This window comes from Salvelinus fontinalis, chromosome 29 (assembly GCF_029448725.1).
Source record: "Salvelinus fontinalis isolate EN_2023a chromosome 29, ASM2944872v1, whole genome shotgun sequence".
NCBI classification, from domain to species: Eukaryota; Metazoa; Chordata; class Actinopteri; order Salmoniformes; family Salmonidae; genus Salvelinus; species Salvelinus fontinalis.
This window is the reverse complement of record NC_074693.1, coordinates 34,736,585-34,760,961: the sequence shown is the minus strand read 5'-3', so window position 1 is coordinate 34,760,961 and position 24,377 is coordinate 34,736,585. Positions and strand designations below refer to the sequence as shown.

The 24,377-nt window shown below is 40.9% G+C and overlaps 1 protein-coding gene across 1 annotated transcript; it reads right to left on the bottom strand.

Annotated features, from left to right (window-relative positions):
• Window positions 1-117: 117 nt before the first annotated feature.
• Window positions 118-23,942, bottom strand: LOC129827901 (beta-1,4-galactosyltransferase 1-like). The gene is made up of 6 exons (XM_055889178.1): window positions 23,083-23,942; window positions 18,591-18,826; window positions 12,555-12,742; window positions 8,555-8,677; window positions 5,786-5,890; window positions 118-2,887 (listed from the first exon to the last, which is right to left on the bottom strand). Exons 1-6 carry the CDS (start codon window positions 23,339-23,341, stop codon window positions 2,740-2,742), a joined length of 1,059 nt encoding a protein of 352 aa, XP_055745153.1. The 5' UTR covers window positions 23,342-23,942; the 3' UTR covers window positions 118-2,739.
• Window positions 23,943-24,377: the final 435 nt, after the last annotated feature.

Here is a 24,377-nt window from a genome sequence, read left to right as displayed (position 1 = left end):
AGCTGGCTGATCTAATGCTTGTACAAAAAGAATACTCTTAAATCCAGGAATAGGTTTAATCTGTGTCCAGGAAACCACTGCTTAGTGTTCTGACCCAAGTTAATGAATGAGAAGACATTTACATAAATCAAAGATTTTAATGACCTAAACATGAGTTGTTTCATCATCACCAACATTCCCACAAACCAGGAAATGTATTTTTTAATGAAATTGTTAAACCAGAAAGACATACAAAGACACATGCATTTGTAGAAATCACAAGCATACATGCACACATTGAATCATAATGGAAAACATGAAAAGTAAAAAGATAGAAGCCTTACAGATTAGCCAGCTAACTATTGTAAAACAAACTGAATTCACACTTGGCATACATAATGCTGGCTTTCTCAACAAAGGCCATTGTCTTTGGGAGAATCAAGCCTGGCTTCAGCCAACCTATAAAAGACACTGGTTTTCAACCTTGAAAATTAATATTTAGGTGGATTGAGAGAAGTATATAATGCTATGCATTGCACATAATGCAGCCCTGCATGCCAGGCTTAAATAGCAAGACTGCACATCATGGGACTACTCCCATGTCTTCGAGTGTCTGTACGTAGCTACCAGACAGAGTGAGGCGGTATGTGGTGACTAGGCCTTTCCTTAGGCTTATTCAATGTGGCAAACACTCCCCATTTTGAGTATAGAAATGTGTTGCATAGAGCTGACACAAACCTCTATTTGCTATGTACATTGTGCTCATTCTATATGAAGGATTTTCTATTTGCAACATTTCACCATAGTTGAATAAGCCTGTGATGTGGCTTTCTTGACCGGGACCAAAGACCCTATAGTTCAGCATGTTGGGAAACGGCTAACTATAGTTCAGCATCTTGGGAAACGGCTAACTATAGTTCAGCATCTTGGGAAACGGCTAACTATAGTTCAGCATCTTGGGAAACGGCTAACTATAGTACAGCATCTTGGGAAACGGCTAACTATAGTACAGCATCTTGGGAAACACTTTTGGGGAACAGCTAGGGAATTACTGACTTAGCTTTAGCGGTTAATGTACACCCATATCTCCTAATGTTTCAAAGTTGACCAATTAATTTATATTTTCAAGTTTATTTGGTTAAGGCAAAAAAGACTGTCATTTTACAGATTCTTCAAGGGCTGATTGCTTCTTAATTCTGTCAGAAAAATAATGGCAAACATGGAAGCCTAAGTATGGAAAGACAATCACACTGTTATATCTATTCTCCAGTCAGAAATCGCAATGGCTATTTTCCTCAATAAGATTGGAGTTACTAACTGTACGTGTGCAACGCCATGCCTCATAGCGCACAATCTTGTGTAGTTTTCAATGTATATGAGGAACGATAAGGACCCGTGGTGGCATGTGGTGCGGAGGGGAGTACGGCTCATAATAATAACCATAACGGAACAAAGGGAATGGCATCAAACACATGGAATGGCATCAAACACATGGAAATCAAGTGTTTGATACCATTCCCCCCCATTCCGCTCCAGCAATTACAACGAGCCTGTCCTCCCTCATTAAGGTGCCACCAACCTCCTGTGGTTTGGTTACTACATCGAGGCCCCCCAAAAATAAAGTTTTCTAACCCTCACACTTCCTTAAAGACATACAATGAATACAAGAGGATTATTTTTAGCCCCCCCCGCCCCCCATCTCAGACAAAAAAAAAAAAAATCACAACACCAGACTCTCGTGATAGACAACAGCGCAGTATCATTTTACCTCAGGGCACACAATCACAACACCACCAGGCAATACATTCAGGTGCCTCTTTTTCCAACTAGGGAGAGGCCTCCTTACAGGCTACCTTGAATGGTGGTCTTCACAGGGAAGGGAGCTTCAGCAGAGACACTTTCAAGAGAGCTTTTCACACAGTTCAAAATACTCCTAAAAACTATATGATGCAAAATGCATCATACTTGCTGTATTTCAAAAGTTATACATCTTGAAAACTTGATTGCTGACATGCAAAACATTTTAGGACTATATCAACAATAGACTAATGAAACAAATACCCAAATATTTTCCTTTAAGGACCCTTAGCAGTGAGAATTAGAATGCCTAACGTAAATATCATGGGATTTGGCCTTTTCAACTATTTGTTTTTGGAATTCTAGGCCCTTTGGGGTAAGTTCAAAATCTTGATGGAACATCAAAGTACAAAAATCCTTTAAGATTGGTTGTCTTAACAAAACCTAAATGATTTTGTTTGTTATTGATCTCCGAATTGCAGAGTTCCATCTTTGGCCCGACAACATCCACAGTATTGCAAAGAGATGCATATGACAAAACGCATTATTTGAGAGTCCCCGATGCATAGGACAATCAATTAGACATTTCACAACCTCCCCCTCAAGACAAAATGGCTCACAAAGGACTTGGTCTCAGCAGCCGTCTCCAGGTAGAGAGTGGGGGCCATATCAGCCTGATAGGACCCCGACAGTGTGTCAATGTACGGAATGTCAACTCTCATTCCTGGTGTCAACGATTTAAGGATCCTGTGATGGAAACGCTGGAATCCCAGTTCAATTCACCATCGGATGTGCAAAGGCCGAAAATAAAGGGAATATTGGGGAACATGTTTGTTTGCTGATTAGATCAGTCATTCTCTATGGTCCAAAGAGTCCAAGGCATATGATTATTTATAGTGTCAAGGCACATTTGGTTACAGCATCCACCACAGTGGCAAATTGGTTGTCAAGGCTGTTCAGGTTTTAATTGGTTTGCCGAGTCATTTTTTTCCCCACGTCCACAGTGATTTTGGTGTATAATTTATCCTTCTCCACTTTCACCACTTTGTACGACAGGGTTTTGATGCCGTCTTTGTTCATGGTCTCCTTGGTGTGGGCGATGCGGTCGAACCTGGAACGAAAAAACACAGCTCAACCACAATTCAATGACGTGGTTGAAGAACCATGTCTTTTTTTTTATTTGGTTAAGGTGCAGCCAATGGCAAACATCTCCTCTGGATTTCACAAAAATCGTTGCTTGTTATACACTACTTGATTAAACGCTACTCAAGAAATCTAACCACGACAATTAAACAAATCAAAGTGCTACTGAAAAGTAATCCGCTATACAGTCTAGCTAACTGCTGCCGCTGATCAATAGATAATCAATAGCCCTGATGGAGCACTGAGGCCCAGTGTGATAATGACCACATTTGTTATGGATGTTGAGGCTTCTACTGCACGTCAATGTTTGCCAAAGCTTCTATTGCACGTCAATGCCTTCTGAGGTTTTTATTGCAGTGTTAAGTTTGCTTCTGTACAGAGAAGAATAGCCGAGCTGACCAAGTCATCCAGTGTTGGTGAGAAATGACGTCAAGGGAAACAGTAGTGAGTGACTGGATCCTTGTGTGACGAGGGCAAGGAGAGCCTGGGGAGTGTTCAACTGGGCACACCTTTTGTTCCCTCCTGCTCTCCTTGACAGATCTGATAGAGCTGGATAAGTGAAACCAATATAGCTGAAACTAGGTGGACCTAGAGATGTGCAACTTTCTCTTTCAAGGCGATTCGATGTGATACAGGAACAATATGTTTTAGTTTGAAACGATTCGATTAGAGAATTATTCGATGCACTCATGTCGCATAAACACATTCCTTTTCCATTCTAAATTAAAATCTGCTGCTGATGGACCTCATGAGCTGGGCCTCTCTCTGTGTGTGGTGTGGTGTGGTGTGGTGTGGTGTGGTGTGGTGTGGTGTGGTGTGGTGTGTGTGTGTGTGTGTGTGTGTAAATTAAATATGTCTATGGTGTACGTACTATGTAGGCACCTGAGCTGAGCCATGAGGGAGACTAGTAGGGATTAAAAAGTTTAAGATCGAAGTGATCCCCAACCCGATCCAAATGTAGGCTACTGATATTGCCTGGGGTTGTCCGGCATGCAAAATGACTTGTCGACCTCTAGTTGACAGTCATTGATCTAACGATTAATTAGGGACGATTTCAAGTTTTCATAACAATCGGTAATCTGCATTTTTGGATGCCGATTATATTGCATTCCTCGAGGAATCTGCGTGGCAGGCTGACCACCTGTTACGCGAGTGCAACAAGGAGCCAAGGTAAGTTGCTAGCTAGCATTAAACGTATCTTATAAAAAACTATCAATCTTCACATAATCAATAGTTAACTACACATGGTTGATGATATTACTAGGTTAACTAGCTTGTCCTGCGTTGCATATAATCAATGTGGTGCCTGTTAATTTATCATCGAATCACAGCCTACTTCGCCAAACGGGTGATGATTTAACAAAAGCTCATTCACAAAAAAAATGCACAATCGTTGCACGAATGTACCCAACCATAAACATCAATGCCTTTCTTAAAATCAATACACAGAAGTATATATTTTTTAAAGCTGCATATTCAGTTAAAAGAAATTCATGTTAGCAGGCAATATTAACTAGGGAAATTGTGACACTTTTCTTGCGTTCATTGCACGCAGAGTCAGGGTATATGCAACAGTTTGGGCCGCCTGGCTCGTTGCGAACTAATTTGCCAGAATTTTACATAATTATGACATACCATTGAAGGTTGTGCAATGTAAACAGCAATATTTAGACTTAGGGTTGCCACCCTTTCGATAAAATACAGAACGGTTCCGTATTTCACTGAAAGAATAAACGTTTTGTTTTCGAAATGATAGTTTCCGGATTTTACCATATTAATGACCTAAGGCTCGTATTTCTGTGTTTATTATATTATAATTAAGTTTATGATTTGATATTTGATAGAGCAGTCTGACTGAGCGGTGGTAGGCAGCAGCAGGCTCGTAAGCATTCATTCAAACTTTACTGCGTTTGCCAGCAGCTCTTAGCAATGGTTGATTCACAGCACTGTTTATGACTTCAAGCCTATAAACTGGCAATACTAAAATGCCTATTAGAACATCCAATAGTCAAAGGTATATGAAATACAAAAATGGTAGAGAGAAATAGTCGACGCGTCATAATTCCTATAATAACTACAACCTAAAACTTCTTAATTGTAAATATTGAAGAACTGGGAATATTGAACCACCGACTTTCATATGTTCTGAGCAAGGAACTTAAACGTTAGCTTTTTGACATGGCACATACTGCACTTTTACTTTCTTCTCCAACACTGTGTTTCTGCATTATTTAAACCAAATTGAACATGTTTCATTATTTATTTGAGACTAAATTGATTTTATGTATTATATTAAGATAAAATTTAAATTAAAAAAAAGTGTTAATTGTTGATTCAGTATTGTTGTAATTCTCATTATTACAAATATATATATAAAAAAAGAATAATAAAATCGGCCAATTAATTGGTTTCGGCTTTTTTTGGTCCTCCAATAAACCGGTATCGGTGTTGAAAAATCATAGTTGGTCGACCTCTAATGTCAAAACAGTAACATGCAGTTCGACACTGAAGGAGAGGACGTATCAGTTGTCCCAAAAGAAGGTAATTTTGGAAGAGAGACAGAATGTAGGCCTAACATGAACTAAACATTTTAGTGACCCGTAAACGCTTGAATCTATTTTTTTGACCGATGCATGCTACATTTGGATCAGTTTGGAGTCCACGGACCGATGCACTTGTACCTTAAACGTTTGAAAAATCAGGAACCGGTGCGTATCGTTGAATCATTACATCCCCTGGTGGACCTATTGCTTACTCCTATTAAATCCAATTTGGCTAGATTCATGCGAAAGGGAGTGAACAAACCCAGAGAGGGTACCATTATACATGGAAATAGAGCCCCTGAGAGCAGGAGTCGGAACCTCACCTCTGTGGGTTGTCTTCGTTCCCACCGTCCCGGTTGTGGCGGATCATCCTGCATTTCCCCACGGCTCCGCTGGGCCGTGAGATGGTCATCCCCTTGGAGTTCAGCCTGTTAAAACACAGCAGCAGCATGAGTCAGACCACCAGTCTAACTAAAACACTGTGGGACGCAGTTACAACAGCTTTTACACCTGTGAAAAAATCTGCACGTTTTTCTTACACTAGTGAAATAAAATAAAAAAAGTCAAAGAAAACGTAGGATAGATGTGAAAGGAAGTAAAACAGGTTATTTGGTTTTCATTCAGTAGCCTCTGTGCAAGAGATGCAAATAGTGCACTATTGCCTAACTCAATAGGTGTAACCAGAGAGGAAGAGGCAAAACGAGAGGGTTTACTCTGCCCAAAATCTGTCCACGTTAAGCAGTTCATTCATTATTAAGCAAGTGAGGAGTTTTTGTATTGGGGGTGCAATGAGTGTCAAATTATATTAAAAGATAAAACTGAATTGCTATTTTGATACATAAGGCTTATTTCATCTAATAGAAGTTTTGTAATGCTTAGGTTGATATGAGTGCACTGCTATAAGTGTGATGCACGCGACATCCCGGCAACTTTGAGGGGAAAAAAACATAGGCTTCTCATCATTATATCCAGAATCTCTGGTGTAACGACACTGGAAATTGCTTGTTTGTGTAGCATGGTTCAGGGTCACAGCTGATAAAAGCTTCCAGACCACAGTGAATAACTGAGTATGTCTGGACACATCCTGTCTGCCATTGTTTACTGTATCCCTATCAAAATGGATACGGTGACTTATCACGCAAACACGCCAAAGAGCTCAAAAAGCAGCAGAGACAAAAAAAACAACATCTTAACACCTTGTGCTGTTGGGCATTCAGCAGTATGTGTGGAGTTCATCTATAATTCAGTTCTGGAGACAGTGTTCAGTTTGGCTGGTCTATAGTGAAGCTATTGGGTTACCCATGTCTCAAATGCAGAAGTTAACGAGGCACAGTATATGTTATGTAGAGAGAACTTAATCCCAAACCCGTCCCTTTAATATTTTAAACACATACATACATATATTTAAATAAATATATAAATAAAAACATGCTTAAGTGCCAAAATTCAGCATCATTTGACATGTTCCTCATTTTCACCATCACTGTAAGTCCCTAGTTAGTGTTGCTTTGACATTATTTTAAGGCCTGTTATAAACGGAACTCGTTTTAATATTGTGAAACAATTTTTTTTAAACATTTTATTCTAAAGAAACATTGAACATCTAATAGTCAAATTATAGTATGGAGAAAAAAAAAAAGTTTGCTCTACCGTTTACTGGACCCCACTTCCTCCTCCATAGTCAGAAAACAAAGCAGCAAATATTCCAACGCTCACAGCATTGCTACCTAAGGCTAAACTGAAAAGCATTTAAGCCATTCTGACAGCCGACCTTTGAAGCCAGTGCTGCTCATGTCAGCATGTTGATAGTCTAGAGGCAGGCTATTCGAAACACATGACTCAAGACAAATAAGGTACACAAGTTACATTCAAATGACATGTCAAACTCCTTCCAATCTTCACAACACTGCTTTCTGCATTAGCGATTTAAAATGCTTGTTTGTCTAACTGATAGAGATAAAGGAGAAACAAGCCTTTGTGCATTTAATAAGAAGAAACTAAATAATACAGCATTCATTTGGCAAGTGACACTACATATAACCTCCTCTTTTTTATTTATTTTTATTTTTATCCCATTTTCTCCCCAATTTTTCCGTGGTATCCAATCGCTAGTAATTACTACCTTGTCTCATCGCTACAACTCCCGTACGGGCTCGGGAGAGACGAAGGTCGAAAGCCATGCGTCCTCCGAAGCACAACCCAACCAGCCGTACTGCTTCTTAACACAGCGCGCCTCCAACCCGGAAGCCAGCCGCCCCAATGTGTCGGAGGAAACACCGTGTACCTGGCCCCCTTGGTTGGCGCGCACTGCGCCCGGCCCGCCACAGGAGTCGCTGGAGCGCGATGAGACAAGGATATCCCTACCGGCCAAACCCTCCCTACCCCGGACGACGCTATGCCAATTGTGCGTCGCCCCACGGACCTCCCGGTCGCGGCCGGCTGCGACAGAGCCTGGGCGCGAACCCAGAGACTCTGGTGGCGCAGTTAGCACTGCGATGCAGTGCCCTAGACCACTGCGCCACCCGGGAGGCTTTGCCTGATTCTTGACTACTCCTTTATAGAGCCTGGTTTTGATCAATCACGTGAAAAATAAGGAAAAAAAGCCTCAGTAACAACTGTGCTGTTGGCATCGTTCAGAAACTGGAGAAACAGAGATAGCTGGAGGGGGGTGTGTTCCGGGAATGTCTCAGAGACAGGACACATACTCCTCCTCACAAATGAGAAGTTTGTTTGGGTGTCCCATCTGCTTGTGACAGAGCCTCAGCTGAAATGGATGCTACTCACTGATACATCATTTCCTTCAAGAGCAAATGGTAGTAGTGGCATACAATGGCACCCTTGGGGGCAAGTTGGAACAATGCAAAAAGTAGGGCTAAAAACACAACGCCGCACACTGACGAATGACAAGAACTAGGTCCGTGTAACAGGGTTTCAACATGTGATAGAGTGTCAACATTGCTCACTCAAGAAAATATGTTAATGTGAAACCTTGGCTATCACTTTACCCAATAAATATGAATGATCTGCTTTTTACATGAAGTCCTCCTATGAGCCACAGACATTTGTCTGAGAGTGGCTGTGCGGACTCTGACCTGTTGAAAATGTCGTCGTCCTCCCCTCCCCAGCCCCAGTAGTTGTTGGGGAAGCCGTTGATCTTGAGGAATTGCTCCTTGCTCATTGACGACACGCCTCCAAAGTACTGGTTGTACGGCAATCTGAGAGCAAGAGATACAGAGAGAGAGAGCAGAAAGAGAAAAATTAAATGTAGAAGCTTGAATTTGTTTATTAGAGTTTAAACAAGGCTTGGGCAGTATACCGTATACTGGGATATTTGGAACTAGCCACAGGATGGTTTTTCAGTGAAAGTCATTGTTTTTTGATTCAATAGTGATCAGGGACGTGCAACTATAATTTTTTCATTCACAGAAAAATACATTAGAGCAACACATTCGGCAGATAATGGCTTCATTTTTATCAGATGACAACAGAAGTGCAACTCTATTTGGTTGGCAGCCACACAAGTAAATTAGCTTTTAAATGAAAAAGCAAGGTCTTTTTGTTGTTGTTGATGCACAGCCATCATATTTCTAATGTTTAAGCCTATCATAAAAAGAATGCAGCCAGCTACATTTCCTAATGTTTTCCTTAAAGTTAATCTTGCATTTTACCAGAAAAAAAATTGGCTGGCTACACCAAGAAAAGTACCGGAGAGAAAAAGAAGTGCTGTCTGCTGATAGAATGCAGTTTGAATTCTCATTCGAGTTTAGAAGTGCAACTGAAGCACGAAATGAGTCTGATGGGGAGCAGAAATTACAATAAGTATTTTAGATCTGCGTTTATAAAACGCAGCAAGAAATTATTTTATGCGTTTAATCTTTTTTTCCTGCGTGAAAAAAAAGAGAGAGGGGTAAATGACTAACAGAAACCACAGACAGTGGCTTACGTTCAAGGTTAGAGGAAGTATCTGCCTAGCAGATGAGGTGCTGCAGAAAAACCCTCTTCCTCGGTTTGCATCACTGCCTTCTGCAAGTTACATGCTGGCTCTCTGTACTGTAGGGAAACATGGAGCCAAGAGTCTGAAGCACCCTTGTTTAGCCTTGCCTCACTTTCCTGTTTATTTTGGACACCGAATTAGCCTGGGCTATAATGACATTCTTTGAATCCTATGGCTAACATTGGAAACGTCAGCACAATTAAGAAAATCAACAAAAATAAAATAAAATGCATTAATCCATTGTGGGACTTAATCACCGAACAAATTACCCAACAAAGGGAGCTTGGCGTCTTTCCTGGAGCCGGATTTCCCTGCCAAAATCCTGTTGGATATTGAATCCAGATGCTTGGTGAGCTGCATGCCCTTCAAGGAACATGACGCACAGTATACAAGCTGTTGTGTGTGCAACAAAGGGAAGGGCTTGGTGAGAGGATGCCCATAAAAGCCCAGTTACAAGCTGAGAGACCTGTACTATGACCTGAACACAGGCGGAAATCAGCACTATGAAGTCACATCTGGGGTCAGCTTACCTTACCAATCTAAATCTTACATCAGAAGCAGGCAACAGAGCCAAACTGACTGTAGATCAGCGCCTAGCCAAACATAAGGTCTACAGCTGTGTCAGCCCAGAGCTGTGTATCACAACAGAGGAGAAGCTCCCAAATCCTTTATCAAAGATAAAGATACAGTCTCTAGCATCAGAGAGCTCCTCCCTGTCTGACATGTAACGGTGTTACACATGTAGAGCAACAGTTAAACCAACTGGAGTTTGCTCTACTGGTCACTGGACCCCACTTTCTCCTCCACAGTCAGTAAACAGAGCAGCAAACGGAACACTATGTGACACAAGGCTAAACTGATTAGTATTTAAGCCATTCTGACAGCAGACCTCTGAAGCCAGTGAGCACATTGTAAGTGATGAAGCAGGCTATTCAAAACACATGACTCAAGGCAAATAAAGTCCCAATGAGTGACAGTTTACTACTAAATAAAATGATATGCTAAGCGCTTTCCAATCTTTCCAACACCGCCTCCTGCATTAGCAATAAAAATGCTTACTTGTCTTACTGTCAGAGGTATGGAGAAACAAGCCTTTGTTCATTTAACTTCTTACGGCTGAAATTCCATTAATGGGATCGATTTGACAACAGCCAGTGAAAGTGCAGGGCGCCAAATTCAAACAGATATCTCATAACTAAAATTCCTCAAACATACAAGTATTATACACGATTTTAAAGATAAACTTGTTGTAAATCCCACCAGTGTCCGATTTAAAAAAGGCTTTACGACGAAAGCATACCATGTGATTATGTTAGGTCATTGCCTACTCACATAAGCAGAAAGAGATAAAATTTATCACTAACCTTTAATGATCTTCATCAGATGGCACTCATTGGACTTCATGTTATACAATACATGTATGTTTTGTTCGATAAAGTTCATATTTATATCCATTGGCGCGTTATGTTCAGTAATGTTTTGCTTCCAAAACATCCGGTGATTTTGCAGATAGCCACATCAATTTACAGAAATACTCATCATAAATGTTGATGAAAATACAAGTGTTATGCATGGAATTATAGATATACTTCTCCTTAATGCAACCGCTGTGTCAGATATCAAAAAAGCTTTACAGCGAAAGCACACCATGGAATAATCTGAGTACAGAGCTCAGACCAAAACACGCCATACAGATACCAGCCATGTTGTGAAGTCAACAGAAGTCAGAAATAGCATTATAAATATTCACTTACCTTTGATGATCTTCTTCTGAATGCACACCCAGGTATTCAAGTTCCACAATAAATGTTTGTTTTGTTCGATAAAGTCCATCATTTATGTCCAAATACCTCCTTTTTGTTCGCGATTTTATTTCAAAAAATCCAAATTCACAAGGTGCGAGCACTAGGTCCAGACGAAAAGTCAAAAAAGTTATATTACAGTTCGTAGAAACATGTCAAACGATGTATAGAATAAATCTTTATGATGTTTTTATCATAAATCTTCAATAATGTTTCAACCGGACAATCCCTTTGTCTTTAGGAATGAAAGGGAACGCAACTCGCTCTCATGGCCGTGCGCCTGACTTAGCTCATTGCATTCTGCCAGACACCTGGTTCAAACAGCTCTTATTCGCCCCCCCCCCCCCTTCACAGTAGAAGCCTGAAACAAGGTTCTAAAGACTGTTGACATCTAGTGGAAGCCTTAGGAATTGCAATCGGACCAAATTTTGGATAGGCAAAGACTTGAAAACCTACAAACCTCAGATTTCCCACTTCCTGGTTGGATTTTTTTCTGAGGTTTTTGCCTGCCATATGAGTTCTGTTATACTCACAGACATAATTCGAACAGTTTTAGAAACTTCAGAGTGTTTTCTATCTAAATCTACTAATAATATGCATCTCTTAGCTTCTGGGCCTGAGTAGCAGGCAGTTTACTCTGGGCACGCTTTTCATCCGAACATGGAAATAGCGCCCCCAGCCAATAAGAAGTTAATAAGAATACATTAAATAAAACAGCATTCCTTTGGCAAGTGACACTTTATATGTGGCCTGCTGTTTTACAGAACCTGGTTTTGATCAGTCACGTGAACAATAAGGAAGAAGGAAATCCTTAGTAACAACTGTCACCTGTGCTGCTGGCATCATTCAACATTTCACCCCCCCGTGGCAGTACTGACTCCATCACTATAGCCCAGTGAATGGCTTGGTTTGCACTGCTTACTGCAAAAGTCTCTACACAGCTACGGAGGTAAAGACAGCCAGAAGCAGAAACTCAACAACAAAAGATGACAAAGTCCATTTTCGATAAGCAGCATCAAGCAAAGTCAACTGTTAGCTCTATAAGTGCAGTGGTAATTCAGCAGTTAATGGGTTCAAGTGAGTGACACGGACAGAGAGTCATAAAAGCTTAAAGAGCACCTGTGGACACTCCAGTGTGTGTGTGTGTGTGTGTGTGTGTGTGTGTGTGTGTGTGTGTGTGTGTGTGTGTGTGTGTGTGTGTGTGTGTGTGAACGCTCATTTGTGTCGGTACTATGTCTGGGCAGTGAACTGGAGAGACAGACAATTCCAGGGCTATCCCTGGGAGCGTTGGCTTACCTGAAGCCAAACTTGTCCATGGAAACAGACAGGTGCCTGGGCTGGCTGAAGCACCTGTAGGTGTTGCGGTCATCCATGGGGATGAGGTCCACGTCACTGAACACAAAGCAGCCGTACTCGTACTCCTTCAGGGCCTCTGAGAAGCCAACGTTGAGGAGCTTGGCGCGGTTAAAGACCTCCTCACCGTCCTAGAGTGTGTGAATGGAGGGAATATGGGGTTAGAATTGGAAGGTGAATCATGTAGAAAGAAAAAACTTATTTTTGAGTGTCTAGACAACGGTAGGAAACTCTGGTCCTCATTAGTTGGTTGGCCACCCATGTCTCATGGGACTAAAGCGCAAACCAGAACTAAGGCTAAACTGAAGCATCCAGGCGGCTATCTATTATAATGCGATTAACAATGCAAACGTGTCAGAAACAGTACCAGACTTGTTTAAATGGAAGGTTTGGACAACTGGAAAACATTGGCGATTACAATACAGGAGAGTCGTTTGTCTTTGACGTTGTGTAGGCATCTTGTTGTTTGCTGGAAAACATGCGTTTACCTTGAAATCAGCAGTGTGTGTACTTACAAACTTTCATTGAAATTCATGTTCTGTGTTGCTGATGCAGTGTCATCAAAGCTTTGCACGCCCAGCTATTTAATGTGACTCGATGTAGCTGTAAGAGGATTGCTCAAGAACATGGATAGGTTGCCGACATGAACAAAGACTATAGTACACTATGGTATAAATACTATAGTATTCACTGTAGTGTTTTTGCAGACTATTGTCTGTAAAAACACTACAGTGAATACGGTAGTATTTACAGTTAACTACTGTATAAATATTGTAGTATTTTTTTTTGTATATACACACCTCAATAAATAATGTAGTGTTTATGCAGATAGTAGTATACTGTAGTATTTACTGTTGTGTTTTTGCAGACTACTGTAATATTTAGTGTTTTGGTTTTAGTATCTTTGATATTGAAGTGGATGCTTTCTCCTTAAGGAAAGAGCTTCTGCTCTTTTCTATAACCTACTGGGAACGCAAATGGAGCGTGCAATAAACAGGGTATATGCAAATTAAAAACTGTAGTATTACTATAGTTTTAAAAGTATTTTTTTGCAGACTGTGGTGTTTTTGCAGGCATTACTGAAGTATTTACTACAGTACTTATCTGTAGTATTTACTATTGTATTCTACAACATTCTATAGTAAGTATTACACATGATCGAGGGATACTACAGTGTATACTAGAGTTTACTATACAATTCAATAGTAAGTACCAGAGTATTTGTTCATGCTGGTGGGATTGTCTTTTTTTCTCTTTTTGTCTTCTCAGGCTGAAAGAAAGGGCAGGGTTACCAGGGCTGATGTAGTTCTACTGGGATGATTCTCTGTGTGGTGTCCTTTGGCAAAAGAACGTGAGCATCGTGTTCTGTGTCAGTGTGCCTTCAATGTGGGCGAAGTGCCTCTCAATGGACACGTCTCATATGTCAATGGCTTGATCTGATGGTCCTCCAGAAAAGGTCTGCTTGAATACCCATAGAACCAAAACTGGCTAAAATATATATTTTTTTTTTAAATGGGGCAGATGAAACCTAATAACATGACCTCAGTCCCTGTTTCGATTGCATCAAATAAAAGCTTGGTTAGTGTTCTTCTTCTTAAAAAAAACAGACAATTCACTTAAACAGAGCAGGAAAACCAGAATGAGGGTGTGTGATGCCAAGAAGCAGCACAGTTAATGTAATCTGTACAGGAGTCCCGACAATTGAATGAATGTTCAGTAAGTAGTGTTCTCCGCTGAAGCACTTTGTTGTCAGTCACATGTCATGTTACACATTGTGGCGATAAAAGAGACCGTCATATGATTCCTGATTTAAAATAAACTTTGAGACATCTGCTACGGTCTGAAATAAACATCCGCTAAGGAGGTCTACGAGTGTGTTTGTTCTTGGGAGTGTGTTGTTTCCCCTCCACCAAGTGATGCATCCCCCTCTCCTACAGTGCATGACAGCATCATCTGCATACAGGGTATGGATCATTTGCAGAGACAGAATGAAGCAAGTGTAGAAGATTTCAGAAGTGCATGTGACCAAAATAGATTTATCTCAGTCAATAATGAGAAAGAGAGAAAGAGACAGAAAGAGAAAGAGACAAAGAGACAGAAAGAGAAAAGAAGCACACATTACCAGTAGAACCCCTCAGCCCATGGGGTCACGCAATTGGCCAGAGCAAGCAGGGGACAATTTTCTCCTCTTCCAGCGACCACAGCCATTGGCCAGATACGCCTGACATGCAAAAGGGGAGGCGTTTTGAGCAAGGGGGCAGGGAAACGAGGAAGACATTTTTTTTAAAGAGAGGAAAGGATAGGAAAGGAGAAACAGAAGAGAGAAACAGAAAGATTGAGTAGAATTCCAACAAAGACCCAATAATTGTGTTTAACAGCATTGAAGGGCCCTTTAGCAATAGCTAGGTGACTCGACTACGGGAAAAGTCAGGTTGACTCATTAGTATAATAGCAGGCATTAAAGCTACTTTTCTTTGCAGTGGACACCACCATGTCAAGCCTGACATCTTGAACCAATTTGCTACTTGTGTTGGAGACCAGAGTAGAGTATACTCTAAAAAATATATAAGTATTATATATTCAAATAGAACCATGTATTTGCTGCGTATGATGTTCTAGGTGGGGCGTTCAGTCTACACTACAACATGTTGGTGGGTGGGAGGCAACAAGTCATGGCATGAGATGTGAACAAAGAGTCAATTAGGCCTTCAAGCTGAAAAACAGTACCGGCCTCCCAAGAGCTAAGAATACCTACATCTACAAAGAACCATGTCATTAAATGGATCATTAAACTACACCTAACTGAATCGGTTTTTTAACAAATAGGAACAGATTTAATCTACAATATGGTCCTGTATGACCGTATTAATTTAGGCTTGTCAAGAAATGTTCAAAAGTGATTTTGGTTTATCCCAGACGATGTTGATGACTTGAAGGATATTGAGAAGGATAGACATCGTTATCCTACGTTCAGGTCAGCCTTTGTGTGAAATGGGATTAGATAACCCAATAACTAATACATTTTCAACTCTGGGCTGTGCAGTGGTATTCATATTCCAGTTTGTCCTTTTGCCAGATTGATTTCCAAATACCCTTGAGGCCAACTCCAGTATTCACGTAGTAAATCCCCATACTTGTGAGAATATAGTCTTAACACCTTCAATGAGAACACACACTCCCACACTGAAATAGTGAAAAAACACGTTTCTGCCCATCTGTGGCCTCATGTTTCTACTGAGGCATAGCCTTCGGAAGTAGGGGTGCTGCAGCACCCCCTGATAAATCTCAACAATATATCTCAACAACCAAAAAAGTACTCCTGTATGAGCGGAGAAAAATACTGATGTGGTCTAAGCATTTTTGTAGACTTACAACATCCAATTTAGTTGTTTTTCTATAAAACATTGTTGTTTTTTTACAAAAAGTCTAAATACATTTTACCAGGAAAATCTAAAAACTAAGAAAGCGAAAAATTTAAATAAACTAAATGAATCACGCAAAAAAAGTTATTGATTTTAGAGGGCCCTATAGTGGCACCACTCAGGCTAATGATTGCCACTGATAACAACCAACAAACCAGACCAGTTTGTAGCTATTATAGTAGTCAAAACTGATTACAACAGTTTACAATTGGCTCATTCATCCCCCTCCTCTCCCCTGTAACTATTCCCCAGGTCGTTGCTGCAAATGAGAACGTGTTCTCAGTCAACTTACCTGGTAAAATAACGGTAAAATAAATAAAAATAAATAAATAAAAAACTGAGGAGCCAACTTGTGGCACTAAGTGCTTATCATGATCACTACTCTATGGTCAACTTGTCAGTCTTTGATCAAAAGCGTTGGCTAGTAGCCATCTAGATACTTCTCTGTGAAGACAAACTGATTAGAAGCAACATGATATTCACCATGTTGCACCAAGAGCCTGTCAAACTAGTGTAGAACTGTGCTTTGTTGATGAAAAAAATTATATTAAAAAACAGACTTGATGGGCCTGCCGGGTGTCGCAGTGGTCTAGGGCACTGCATCGCAGCGCTAGCTGCTCTACCAGAGACTCTGGGTTCGCGCCCAGGCTCTGTCGCAGCCGGCCGCGACCGGGAGGTCCGTGGGGCGACGCACAATTGGCCTAGCGTCGTCCGGGTTAGGGAGGGTTTGGCCGGTAGGGATATCCTTGGCTCATCGCGCAACAGCGACTCCTGTGGCGGGCCGGGCGCAGTGCGCGCTAACCAAGGGAGCCAGGTGCACGGTGTTTCCTCCGACACATTGGTGCGGCTGGCTTCCGGGTTGGAGACGCGCTGTGTTAAGAAGCAGTGCGGCTTGGTTGGGTTGTGTTTCGGGGGACGCATGGCTTTCGGCCTTCGTCTTTCCCGAGCCCGTGCGGGAGTTGTAGCGATGAGACAAGATAGTAATTACTAACAATTGGATATCACGAAATTGGGGAGAAAAGGGGGTAAAATAAAAATATTTAAAAAAAACAAAAACAGACTTGATATCACCCGAGCAGGTATCTACATATGTTAAACAATAATGCTAAAAGTAAAACATTAAAATTGATTGTTACATATCAGAATATTATTTTTGCGCTAGTTGGCTGTACCTGCACCAAAATGACACTTTTTATCTCCTAATAGCTTGTTCTCAAATAGGGATCCAATTTGTTTTCAGCTATTTCATTACCATGATTGATCAAAACTCGTTTTTCTCGTGGCTCTCTGGTCTCTCTGCAGCAGACAGCAGACAGCAATAGCATCGAATCACAATAGAAATCACAGTATCAAATCGTGATACGCACAGAATCGCAATACATATCGTATGAGCGCCTAAGTCTCATGATATCGTATGAGGTCCCTGGCAATTCCCAGCCCTACTAAACTAGGCCTATGTGATCACAATAAAATGGCCCAAATTAGGCCTACTGACTGTTCTTCGATCTAGAAAAGACAGGAAGTGTGTCTAGGCCAGGTTCCCCAAATGTTTTGCATGAAAGTTGAAGAACAACCCTTGTTGAATTCTTCCTTTAGTTGCCTGTAACCAACTCTATACCTTGTTGTACATCAAAGAAAGAGTGTTCCATTATTCCAATAAAGGATTTTGATGAAAAGAAACAGATGAACGTGAAAGGATAAAAAGAGGCTTCTAGGCGGGGCTATTCTCGCAGGTCTTTCAAGTGACAGAGATAGACAGTGTGGCTTTCAGCGTTTTCTGCGCCAAGTCCATTTGTGTTCAATGATAGTCTCTTGGTTGTGCAAACACCATGAATAAATAAAGGAAATTGCTCATGGACAAAGAACAAATGCAGAGACAAATGCTGGCACTACGTTTTAAGATCTGATTTCTTCCCATATATACGGGAACACAAAGGACTACTGCAAATTGTAGGAGTTCTTAAAAAGAAGGGAGGCATCAGTTACTTGGATGCTAGCCTACTCTTTCTCTTGACTGGAAAGCAAGAAATTCCTTTATTGAAAATGAAAGACACGTCAAACCTTTGACAAAAAAAAGGGCCTAAAAAGCTTTTCTGACAAGCAACACAAGGTTGAATCTGACTGAAGTTCGCTGTCCCAGAAGAGTTAGGCTACTCAATAAGCACACAAATCTACCAGCATGTCTCAACGAGCCAAGTGTCTTGGCAGCTGCTATTACAGCCTGTAATTTGGGGGCTTGATGCCCTTTTGTTTTTACACACCCTAACACATTCTGCTTAGAACATTCTGCTTAAAAAAAAAGAGTAAAACCCAAATAAAATATGGCGAAAGTACTTGTACTTGTGATTTAAGGTACCAGTAAACTCCAGCTAGCCTATATTTGAAATATACAGACCACCTTTGTTTATTTCTTGCATTAAGACAGCCTAATTAAAAAAGGGCACTGCCTGCACTGAGACTTGCTCACTGGTTAAAACCTTTTAACCTGCGTTTCCCACTACTCCATCCTGCTGTATGCAGACAGAGAGCAGACGGGGGCCGGCTGGGAGGGACCCACCTGGTTGATGACATAGACGCCATAGTCCAACTGCTGTCGCTGAAGGATGGGGTGGAGGTAGTAGAGCCAGAACTTGAGGTGCTCGTCGCGGTTGCGGAAAGGGATGATGATGGCCACCTTCTGGAGGGCCACGCAGTCTTTGGGCTTGAAGCGCCCCCCATTCTTAAGATTGGGGTTTTCCTTCCTTACCATATCCAGGCTGACTGGGTTGGAGAACTCAATTCGCAGTGGGCCAACTGGACGAGAACGAGAGAGGAGAGGTCATTCATTTTTGTCAGGGCTCCATATCTACAATAGCCCAGGTAATTGATGATTCGGTAGAGCGAAATAGCAAGTCAAATCTAAAACTCCATTGGTCCCAGGCCTCCCACAGTGAACTTCACTACTTTCATTAAATCAGCTTTCTCTGCCCTCAGATTTAGCCTCATATTGAAGTGTTTCACCATTTTCTTTTCAGGACAACAAGTAGAACACAAAGTAATTTGATAAACAGTTGCATGCGTTTTATTGACAATTGTCAAAAGATAAATAAGGTCCAACAAACAAACCCTGATTTTTTTTTAAACTAATTTATAAGAATACTATAAGTACAGAAATTGTTGGTGGGAAATGAATATCCACCTAGTCAGTGACAACTGTGTGGAGGTTGGCGTTTGTGACAGCAACTAAGTAATTTTGTTATAGTATTATAGACACTATGTCCTGGGACTCCTATGACCTTCCATGTAAGAGAACCGCTTACCTTCTAACGACTCGTGCGGTTTGTGAACACCACACAGCAAAACTGGTTACATGTGGTAGTTCGTGAGAGTTTCAGCTTTTCATAGATGGGTCCAAATAGATTGGATTTGTCTATCTCTTCTGCATCCGCTGATACCAACCATACATCTGTGTGATTCACGGGGGCTGAGCTAGAGCGGTGTATGTGAGACTAGGGTGTTTTTGGGAGCCGCCCGTGTCTCAAAGTCCGCTCTTGCTCAGCCACCGTTAAGCAGTCTGCAGCTCAAACAAACAATGTTTAAAATCATATCGTAGGACTAATATAGACTGGGCAGGTTTATACCATAGGAAGGAAATCTAGCCTAGTTATCCAATCTCCTGTTTTCAGCAATTTATTTTTCTCCTGACAATGTCTTCTGAAAGGTTTTATTAAAAAGCTGCAATATGTAACTTTTTGGGCGACCTGACCAAATTCACATGGAAAAGGGTGTTATAGATCTATCACTCATTGAAAGCAAGTCTAAGAAGCTGTATATCTGTTCTATGTGCGCCATTTCGCGGCTTTTACTTCCTGTTTTATGCCCCAGCTTCACACAGCTGAAAATAGAAGATCTTTGGTCATGCAAAATATATTTCACAGCAGTTTAGATGGTACAATGATTCTCTACACTAGTGGTTCCCAAATGTTTTATAGACCCGTACCCCTTCAAACATTCAACCTCCAGCTGCATACCCCCTCTAGCACCAGGGTCAGCGCACTCTCAAATTTTGTTTTTTGCCATCGTTGTAAGCCTGCCTCACGATGCCTCACGATATTTATTAAACATAAGAATGAGTGTGAGTTGCTGTCACAACCCGGCTCGTGGGATTTGACAAAGAGCTCTTATAGGACCAGGGGTAAAATAATAATATAACAATGATGCTCTTTATTTAGCCATCTTACATATAAAACATTTGTTCATCAGAAATTGTGAATAACTCACCACAGGTTACTGAGAAGGGTGCGCTTGAAATGCACATAACTCTGCAATGTTGGATTGTATTGGAGAGAGTCTCAGTCTTAAATCATTTCCCACACAGTCTGTAGTTAGTTTTCATGCTAGTGAAGGCCGACAATCCACTCTCACATAGGTACGTGGTTGCAAGGGGCATCAGTGTCTTAAAAGCACGATATGCTCTATACGGTAGCCCTATACGGAAATCTGGCAGTGGCTTCTAATTCAATAAAATTTTCACAGAACCAGTTGTTGCAATTTTGATGAGGTTCTCTTGTTCAGATATCGGTAAGTGGACTGGAGGCAGGGCATGAAAGGGACAATGAATCCAGTTGTTTGTGTCATCCATTTCGGGAAAGTATCTGCGTAATTGCGCACCCAGCTCACTCAGGTGCTTCGCTATATCACATTTGACATTGTCCGTAAGCTTGAGATCATTTGCACACAAAGAAATCATACAAAAATGGAAATACCTGTGTGTTGTCCTTGTTAATGCAGACAGAAAAGAGCTCCAACTTCTTAAATCATAGCCACAATTTTGTACCGCACATTGAATATAGTTGCGGAGTGTCCCTGTAACCCTAGATACAGATCATTCAGGCAAGAAAAAACGTCACCCAGATAGCCCAGTCATCACACAAGCAGTCAGACATGTGGAAATGGTCAGTAAAGAACTTTAAGCTCGTCTCTCAATTTTTAAAAAGGTGTCAATACTTTGCCACTTGATAACCAGTGGACTTCTGTATGTTGTAAAAGCGTTACATGGTCACTGGCCATATCATTGCATAATGCAGAAATTACACAAGAGTTCAGGGGCCTTGCTTTAACAAAGTTAACCATTTTCACTGTAGTGTCCAAAACATCTTTCAAGCATTCCCTTGGCAGCAAGAGCCTCTCAGTGGATGCTGCAGTGTACCCAAGTGGTGTCGGGAGCAACTGCTTGCATTCACGTTACCACTCCACTACGTCTCCCTGTCATGGCTTTTGCGCTATCAGTACAGATACCAACACATATTCACCACCAAAGTCCATTTGAGGTCACAAAGCTGTCCAGTACTTTAAAAATATCCTCTCATGTTATCCTGGTTTCCAGTGGTTTGCAGAAGAGGATGTCTTCCTTAATTTACCCCCCATAAACGTAACAGACATACGAAGAGCTGTGCCAGGCCCACCACGTCTGTTGACTCATCCTGCTTTAACGCATATAATTCACTGGTTAGTATGCAAAGCAACAATTGTTTCAAAACATCTCCTGCCATGTCACTGATGCATCGTGAAACAGTGTTGTTTGACCAAGGCATTGTTTGTATAGTTTTTTTGGCCTTTCCCCCCCAGCATTGTCCAGGCCATATCCGCAGCAGCAGGAAGAATTAAGTTCTCCACAATAGTATGGGGTTTGCCTGTCCCAGCCACTCTGTAGTTATCCATATAAGACGCTTCTAGCCCCTTCATATTAATGTTATCTGTTGCTTTTATACATGTCTTACTACTCGAAAGTTGTCTTTATTCACACTCAAAAAACTCCTGTGGCATATTTTTTTTAATTGTCATGTTTCGTTTCTAAATGTCTGCGCAAGAGTGAAGGTTTCCCGCGAGAGAGTAACGATTAATGTGATTAGATATTAATTATTTGACATTGTGTTGATATTTCGCTCTACACTAGATGGTTTAATTTTATTTATTTTCGGCAGTGAAACGAGGCTACTCAGGCAAGAAAAAAAACTCACCCAAATGTATGCCCCAAAATGTACTGTTTGAAAATGTGAATAATTAACAAATGTGTTATTATTATTTGGCGTACCCCCGATGGCATTGCATGCCCCAGTTTGGGAATACCTGCTCTACACTATACTTGCTTGTTTTTTCACATAAACTGAAAATAGGTGAACTATTAGAATGTTAGCATCCAGAAAATGGCAGAGTGACTTCTGCATAGTGTAACTTTAAAAAACACAATAGTATGGCTCCTACAAGCCAGTGACTTACACAAGTAGCAACAGTAGGTCAAATTACAAAAGCCATACAAAAAAAAGGTCATACTACATATATGACATAGTTTACTTATTGTATTGTTTTCTGTAATGTGACCTTGAGGTTGACGTTCCTAAACCCCAAGACCGCATTGCTTTTCAATTAAATCTTCAAGACTGCTGAGGGCAGAACGAGTACACCACTGTTATCCACTGACTCCCACCTCTGGAGCAGTCAGGGTTTTGTGGCAGAAGGATAGATCAGCTAGGGCCACAGCTGCATAAACATCTCTTTTTTATTTTATCTGAGCTAAAGGAGAAGGCCACTGAACAACAACAACAACAAACCTGTGTGGAAATAAGCTAACGCAAACAATGAATTCAAGAGCACTAGCAGTAGACCTATGCTATGCATTAATAATGAATGAGTGGGGCTATAGATAGATAGGCCTATTGTATAAATAAGTAAAATGCCAAACCCTACAGGGTAAGCAGTCATAAAATAACTGGTGGCTGTGCACGCATCTATACTTTGAACTTGTAGTTTACATTAGGTTAGAGAATTAAGGGACATGTAATCCAAGCTCTTTATTCATTCCTTATCAGAGCATATGAATGATTGTGCCTGACAGACATGGCTAACAACCTTTATAATTGTTTGTTGATAAGAGACTTTGGCAAGACTACCAACCAATCATACAATGCAGCAGTGAGTCTACAGTTTACGCCATACGCATTGATTAAGCTATGTTGGTTAAATATGTATGTTGTTCGTTTTGGCAACATATCAGCTAACGTTATACTTACCAAGCAGTGGCGATGTGTCAAGACATTTCCCAAGTTCTTTGGTGATTGTAGTCACGTTGTCTACAGAAAAGTGGTTCGTTTCAAACGCTTCAGGTACTGTGTCCTTTGATGCAGTTTGGTCGTGCTTCGCAAATGCAAAACGAAAATCTAACGACCTCACGTAAAAAATGAAAGTGACCGAAATATGGAAAAAACATAGAAGGACGACCAACTTGCATGTTCTATGGAGAACACTGAAATTCCCTGTTGAATCCCGCATCGTTAACTTGGTATGTTAAATTATATGGTTAAACAAATCGAAAGTAGGTAACGTTAGCAAGTTATTTCACACCATACCCAATTTCCACGGATATCCCTGTCAACTAGATGCTAGCTGATGGTTTAAAAAAAATCATTTTCTCTCGAAACAACTTTAATTTAACGTTATTTATATTCTTGTACTTTCGTCGTATTCCGTCCAATAAAGAAGTTATCTTGTAAAAGCCTCCCTCAAGTTACTATCACAACGGTCCCAAATTTCTTAAACGATTTAGCTAACTAACTATCAGGCGTTATCACTAGCTAACGTTAGTAGCTAACAGTACAGCAGCGAATAATTACATAGAGCAGCAAGTCCACGAGAAGTCAAGATTCTCTGAATAATCCGTTTCCCATTGGCCAAATTGACTTCTACTAAACTCAATTACACACATATATCCGATGGTATTAAAGCTAGTGTATTTAAAATATGACCTTCCAGGATTAACGAAATAACTTCAGAGTTGTACAATTTCGAAAAAACAAAGTAATCCCTCTGACAGACATTTCCTTGTGGATAGCTAACAAAAATTGTCGTCTAGTTCAAGTGGCATCTTCTTCATCTTCTTTAAAGTTTTATGGCAGACTACACCTATTGGTGAATTGCCGCCACCTACTGTACCGGGTGTAACAAAAAAAATCCCCTGCGAGAAGGAGGGGGCCCCAGGATAATACTAAATAAATCAAACAACCATCCCACTCCTTCAGTCACATTCAAATTACATCCCTACACAGGCTCTAGTGCCTGTGAGAATGGAGCATTAATCGACTGGATTCCTTGTATGCCTCTGCAAAATAACTCCCAAAAAACGTTCAGCCACATACACACTGCCTATTTTCTTAGATTTCCTCTCCGTTTGCGCTGTAAAGTTAATATCCAAAGTAATAAATGCTACAAAGGCCACCTTGTTAACATGCAACATGTCAGGATCCCTCTGTTGACAAGGAATATTATCTTGTGTCTCTAGTCCTATTACCATTACTTCTTCAACTTCACT